This window comes from Aphanomyces astaci, assembly GCF_000520075.1.
Source record: "Aphanomyces astaci strain APO3 unplaced genomic scaffold supercont1.167, whole genome shotgun sequence".
Lineage (NCBI taxonomy): Eukaryota > Oomycota > Saprolegniomycetes > Saprolegniales > Verrucalvaceae > Aphanomyces > Aphanomyces astaci.
Genome location: NW_009798430.1, coordinates 61833 through 69031, shown reverse-complemented (window position 1 = coordinate 69031; position 7199 = coordinate 61833). Strand labels below are relative to the sequence as shown.

The window sequence follows — 7199 nt, the reverse complement described above, 5'->3', positions numbered from 1 at the left end:
CACACACGAATTCAATAAATGTTGAATTGGTCGAAGAATGAATTTGATTGGCGACTTGATTAGTGATCTGGATTATGATTGGTCGTATATGACTTGTCAAACGCTACAATTTCGAATTGACTTGACAATATATATATAATCGCCTTGACAATATATATATATAGGCATCGTACGTGGCGAAAGCAGTGGTGGTGGGCGAAGGCCGATCTTTTCCCAGTGTATTATTGCTGCTGAAATGCAAAAAAGACTCGAAATTAATCGACGAAGCCCTCGATAAATCACGAAATATCGGGAGTAAAGCCACGAGTATCCCCGAAGTGCAAAAGTGTCCGCTGTGGGCAGTAGCTTTAGATGTACTGGTCGAGTCTGTCCAGCACCCCGTCGAGTTAACAGGTGCATAAGACGAAATTTGTTTTTTCACTAGATTTATAGAGCCAGACGCTAAGCTTATTATACTTTTGTATGAGACTAGGGTTGGCAATGCACTCCAATCCAATCTTGAAGTGGCGCCTAATAGATAAGCCAGCGGATTGGGGTACAGTTATTACAATTAATGGGAATTTGATATGATAGGACTAATATGGATTCGTTATCTAGTAGATGCAGAGATGTCAAATCGACGCCTTTTCGGGGAAACGTACGCTGATTTAATCGGGGCCATGTACTAACTAACCTTAATAAGAAGATGATCGACAGTTTTATAGGAACAGTTTATGGAAAAGCATTCGGGGGAGAAATGATTTTCCCAGAGTCCTTTTCTACATGTACCTGACTCGTGATAACTATATATATATATATATATTCGAGTCGGGGACGAAAATAGTCTTTTTTATTGCGGTCCTTTATATGGTCCTACCGAGTCCTACTGTACCGTCTGTATAATCCAGCAGTTATTCGTACCCCCCGAAATATTTCGTGAAAATTATTGGTACCTAGACTAACGTTAGGTTTTAATATATGTAATAGCTCGAAAACGGGTTGCAATAGTTCAGTCTCATTTCCTTAGTAAGTCCTTGCACTACAGTAACCTTCCATGACAATTTTGATGGAATCTGCCAACCAAGGAGTGATAACTGCCAGTCGTAACCCATGTCCATGCCGAAAAAACACATGCGGTACTGCTCAAAATTCGAATAACATCCATTGTTCACGTTGCCTCAGTGTCGAAAGTCACATTAAAGGCACACATCCTAAGCCGACCGCAGGTATTTGTGGTGCAAAGCCCTACACGTGCAATGATAGACCAGCGTAAGAGCCTTTGGGTCTGCTAAACCTTTTTTCAGTGTGTTTCATTCGGAATTGCGTTCACCATTTTCAAGTTGACAACATAAACCGGTTAAATCCGTATAACAAATTTTAACCGGATTCTGGATAACTGTCCTAAAAGTTGGAAGGGCAGTAGGCAGGAACAGGCACTTGGCAGGCAGAAGGAATAACTGGAAGTAATTCACTTCTGACTGGAAAGGACCAGCCAATCAAAACTAACTATGATTGATCACGACATCCAATGATGTTCAGTGACCAAATGTCTGCGCTGACTTCTACTCTGAGGAAAAGCCTCTAGAAGGCACAAAAACCTCCTACACAGCTAGCAGACGCTGCTACCTGACTGACTGGGCAGTGGGGATGTTCTCTATCAGAACAGGGTGTTCTGACTCTAACCAAGCTCCGAGCGGCATTACCCAATAAAACTACAGAATTGATATGATTGGATAAAATACGAGCCTACACTTATGGTGGGAAATAGTACAAATTTATAGAGGGGTTCAGCTTGTTTCAAATCAAGTACTAAGTTACTTACTACTATACTAGTAACAGGACTCTTGGAAAATAATTTCTCTCCCGAACGCTTTTCCATAACGTTAAACTGTTTATATAAAACTGTCGATCGTCTCGTTAGGGTTAGTATTGTGACGTCGATTCGAAATTGGAGTGGGGTCCTGAGTTATATCTGGTTGCACCGCTGTCCAGGGTGTGATAGACTGGCTTGCAAGTAGGAAAAACTACAGTATTTTTCGTTGATGTGCAACCATGAAGTATAAAACGTGAATATAATAATATAAGTATTTAAGGGCGCGTCTGATAACAATATTCTGGCCCAAAATTTCGGGGCCGAATTCACTAATTCTGATAAGACTGTTAAACATGTCTTGCTTTATTCTGCCAGTTCAGTCAACTGAACAATATATGAAAATGTGCTCTGACATACACGAACCTCTTGTACAAAGTCTCCAACAGCCTTAAATGGTAGAATGGATAGTTGCTCTAAGGATCGAGGGAGCGAAGCACGGGAGAACATATAACGTGAACAAAGTATCATGTATCGAAGTCGTAGAAGTTCATCAATATCTTTCTTCGATGCAGAGGGGCTGCAAGTAGCAAGAGTTCGTACCATCCTATCCAAGTCGACAAGGTTTCTGAGAGCTGTGGCATTTTCGACAATGAAGTGATCTATGCGGATACGGATAGCGGTTACGGCTGAATCGTTGGCCTATACAGTATTGACTGTCCTTTGCTTTTCGTTCAACAATAATAAAATACACAAAAGAATATAAATTTGCTTTTCAAAAATGGTCGAAAAGCAAAAGCAAATCGAAAAATCCTATATTGACTCTCCCTAGTATAATTCAATCAACTATCGTTTTTAATTTCAGTTTTCGTCAATATATTTCACCCGGCATCCGACTAATTTCGCCAAAAAACCCAATCATACAGGGCATGTATCTACAGTACAGTATCTACCTACCTACTAGTATGCCCTGGGGTGATTTTGCTTGCGACTTTTCGGCATGTTGGACTCCATGCCATGAGTACACCACAATGACGACAAGTTACAACTTGGCTTGCCGCCACCGATGCATGTTTCTACTTGTTTGATCTATGACTTTACGTTAGAACAGTGCTTGCTTAGACTCGACACATTAGAGTTACCAGTACCTCGTTGTTTCGGACAGCAGATCTGCCGTTGATTGGGCTCCTCTGACATGTGCACAAGCGACTTCGTCGAGAGGAGCCCAACGCACAGCGGATGTGCGCACAAGCGACGATAGGCCCACGTACGGTAGTATATGAATTCCTATGAGACACAAACATAATACAGTCTACAGGACAGCGTCGGTGCAGTAGGGGTTTACCTCGTGGTGTTAAAGTCGTCGGCACTTGGCGGGGGGTGGCGCCGAATGCTCCTTTCGGAATGAAGCTACGAAAGGTGGAAGCGCGCGAAAACGAAAACGAAACCGGCGATCCAGAGTCAGCAGAGAACATCGTTGGCCGAAATATATAGGATGCTGGGCGAAATATATTGACGAAAACTGAAATTGTACTGCTGGCTTGGTGAAATATAAACCTGAAGTTTGAAGTCTCCACGAAATTGAATGGGGATAACCGAAATATATTGGTGGTCTCGTGAAATTTTCTGCAAGCTTAGCGAAATATAGTGAAAAAAGCTGAAAATAACCCCAAAAAAGGTGTAGTACATGTAATTAGTATACATTTAAATATGGTACACCAGTAATACGATTTGTATTAGTACTCGTGTACCATACTAGTAGTAATAGTACTGTATTACTACTATAGTATCGTACAAATCGTATTTACGTAAACTACAATATGAGTGATGACCCGAAAATCGACCCCTTCGTTTTGGTTTCGATTTCTCAACAAATAAGGCGATTTGGACGAACTTTCAACTATGGAATTAAAATGGATTGAACGTTCTGCATGATAGATGCAAGTACTGCTTCACCAAGTTTTTGCTGGTCAAAGTGAAAATTATGAAATGTGAGAAGATCAGTAGAGGCTCTTGTTTAGCCTTGTATACAGTTCACTATACTTCGAAACAGTGGGACTCGTAATTCTGTTGTCGATACCGTATGAACGTACTACCAGTACAGTAGTATTCATGATAATAATTTTTGTCATGAAAAGTGTGCTGATTTGATGATTTATGTTTGGGTTAATAGAAGTTCAAGTACATTTATCATCCAAGGTATGCATACGTTTGGCCAACAAGCCCAAGAGTCGCCGCGTCTGCCGTCACGGTCGTTTCTTTGGACCCAGCCCATTCAATTCAGCAGTGTGGTCGGCATAGTTTCTCTACTTCTTCATTTATCATTTATGAAGTGTTTATTCACCAATCCACATACTAATGTAAAAGTCCAATTTAAGGTGCTCGATCCATGTTAAGGTACACTGTGATTAGCCAATAAATTCCTAGAACGGCAGTTGTTAACCTAACCGCCCAAAAATATGCAAATTGGAATACAACTATTAAGCTTCAAATAGTGCACCTTAAATTGGACCGGTGAAAATGGTGTGAATGATCATGATTTATAACTGGAAACTGTCCAACTCAAAACTCCCAAATAGGCCTGGACTTTGGCTTCTTGTTACATATTTTAGAATTATATTCCGATATCTAAGAATGGTGGTGTTACAGTACATGCCTTGCTCGGCAGAATCTCGGAAAAAGTGTTGTTAAATTGGACGGACCTACGTTAGACCAAATAGATAATTATTTAATACTCGTACTATTCTACGAAGTACTACGTAATACTACTGTACAGTAGTACCGGTACAGTAGCAATCTTTACAAGCGGACCTTTGCACGGTAACAAAGACGAAGCAGAACTCCACATCCAGAAGCTAGTATGGCCTCATCACATACATGCGACATACACTTGCCTCACCCTTCTTCTTCCAGAAACAGAAGGCGGGTCAGCCAGTCAATTTGCGTTCGTCAGCAAAGGATATGTCACTTCTAATTTGTCCCTGTGGGTCGCAGAAGCCGTGGCTACCATATCGAGAGCTTCTTGAGCGCAACCATGTTGTTCGGATGGCTCCGAGCTCTTCCATGGAAGCGGTGCTCGACGGCGGCTGTTGCCGCAACTGCTTCTCGCCGACTGAATGCCATCACAACGACCAACGTGGCAGCTACAATTAGCTCCACCTTGGCTACAGCTGCTGGCTGCAACAACGACGCCACGTCCACACGGGATCTGTTCGAGTCCATTTCGAGGCTGGAACTTCGAAGCATGCTGAATCGACTTGAACACAATTGGAGTGTGTACCACCAACAGAAGAACCTTCCCATGCAACCACAACGCTTGTCCGCGACGTATTCGACCGACTCCGAGTGTGCTTCTTACGTACACGAGGAGTTTGACAGCTTGGACCAAGAACAGTCGGTCGCTAGTGAATGGGTGTAACGTTTGTTGTAGATTTGGTAGTTTGTGCTAGTATTACTACTAGTAGTACTCGTTAGTGTACACACTTGTCAAAATGTACTACGTAGTACTGTACTATTAATAGTATACTATAACTTGACTGACTTCTGAAAGTAAGCATAAAACTTACTACTACGTAGTACTCCGAGTAGTATTTATAACTACTACTCCGTCTGTTCCTTATTACTGAAGCGAATCAGAATTCGGGCGTACACTTCCTCAAAAAAGAAAAAATCCTTCATAGCCCATATATTTTGGAAGTTTAAAGAATTCAGATTTAGCAAGTCTGAAAAGTAAATCCCGTCACATCAATCCATCACCATCCATTATTCCCTCTCCTGTTCTCAGCCTGTGCTTACCAGTATGACTTCATTGCTCGCAATTCAGCGATAGACACATGAGGACATGGTGAGTGTGGATTTGTACATTAACCAGAAAAGCAAGGTGAAATAGGCAATTTTGTATGCTGCGCAAGGTGAACCACCTTGCGAATTCCATAAATAGTTCTGAAATTGTATAGTTTCAATTAAATATATCTTCAAGTTTGTATTGATGATTTTTATTTTTCATGTGTCTGTCTCTTTTTGGAATACGCAAGGCAGGTCACCTTGCGAATTCAAAATTGTCCAATTTTGTCCAATCAGATGCGGTGAAATCACGAAAATCGCTGCATAGATTCATCACGCCCTGTTGCGATATATTCCTGTGATGGCGGTTGATACAAGGAGTTTGAGATAATTGTAGGCTGTGTGATGTGTTTGTGTCCTGTTTCCGCATCTCCCAGGGAGATGCAGGAACAGGCCGTAAATTTGACATTGTGATCCACTACCGTTAACATGTAAACGGATACAGTATTGCCGTGATGATCACAGAATTGCTGACTCCTTTTGTCCCTTTCCCAAATCGCTCGTTTGACAAACTGCTGATTCTGCGCTACTTGTTGGGTTAAACCGGGTATTTGCCTCACCACTGTCGGATAGGATGTGAAATTTAATACATGATCATACATTTAACTATATATTTATAGAAATTTACTATCCGTTCGCTACCCGTTCTATATCAGAAAGTAAACATTTTATCCCCGCATGTGCACATGAGCAAGAAAAATTCGACACTCGATGCATGCGCGCATGAGCAAAATGTGGAACTTTGGTGGGTGAATACATAGGTGCACGCATGTGCGCGAAAAACTACAAATTCGTCCTCCACCGTCGTCGTTTTCGTCCTCTGTACTCCACGTAGGTAAGGATGCTTGCATGCACTACCTTCCTACACATGTGTAGTACATGATCTCACAGTTTCAGCTCACCTCCATGCGTCACTCCCGAGAAATTGACCACCTGCGCTTGGACTTTCCACACATTTGTGCGAGCACTGCATGTATACATGTAGGTGGCATCCCACATCAAACCGACAAATTTGAAGTCGGTAATTGGATAACCGACAAATGATTGAATTTTGATTGGTGAGATATTTTTTAGACAATCCGATTGAGCGATTTGGTTGTCGTGTCAGCAACATATCGCTCACATTGAACATATACAACTTGCTATTGGCTGTTACCCATACATGCAGTGCTCGCACAAATGTGTGGAAAGTCCAAGCGCAGGTGGTCAATTTCTCGGTAGTGACGCATGGAGGTGAGCTGAAACTGTGAGATCATGTACTACACATGTGTAGGAAGGTAGTGCATGCAAGCATCCTTACCTACGTGGAGTACAGAGGACGAAAACGACGACGGTGGAGGACGAATTTGTAGTTTTTCGCGCACATGCGTGCACCTATGTATTCACCCACCAAAGTTCCACATTTTGCTCATGCGCGCATGCATCGAGTGTCGAATTTTTCTTGCTCATGTGCACATGCGGGGATAAAATGTTTACTTTCTGATATAGAACGGGTAGCGAACGGATAGTAAATTTCTATAAATATATAGTTAAATGTATGATCATGTATTAAATTTCACATCCTATC

At 41.8% G+C, this 7199-nt stretch overlaps 1 protein-coding gene across 1 annotated transcript; it reads left to right on the top strand.

The window, feature by feature from the left end:
• Positions 1–4719: 4719 nt before the first annotated feature.
• On the top strand, positions 4720–5448 carry H257_18473 (hypothetical protein). The gene has a single exon (XM_009847533.1). The coding sequence runs from the start codon at positions 4824–4826 to the stop codon at positions 5205–5207; it is 384 nt and encodes a 127-aa protein (XP_009845835.1). The 5' UTR covers positions 4720–4823; the 3' UTR covers positions 5208–5448.
• Positions 5449–7199: the final 1751 nt, after the last annotated feature.

Excerpts from the sequence above, each read along its gene's own strand:
- H257_18473 (XM_009847533.1), top strand. The coding sequence starts at position 4,824 with ATGTTGTTCGGATGGCTCCGAGCTCTTCCATGGAAGCGGTGCTCGACG.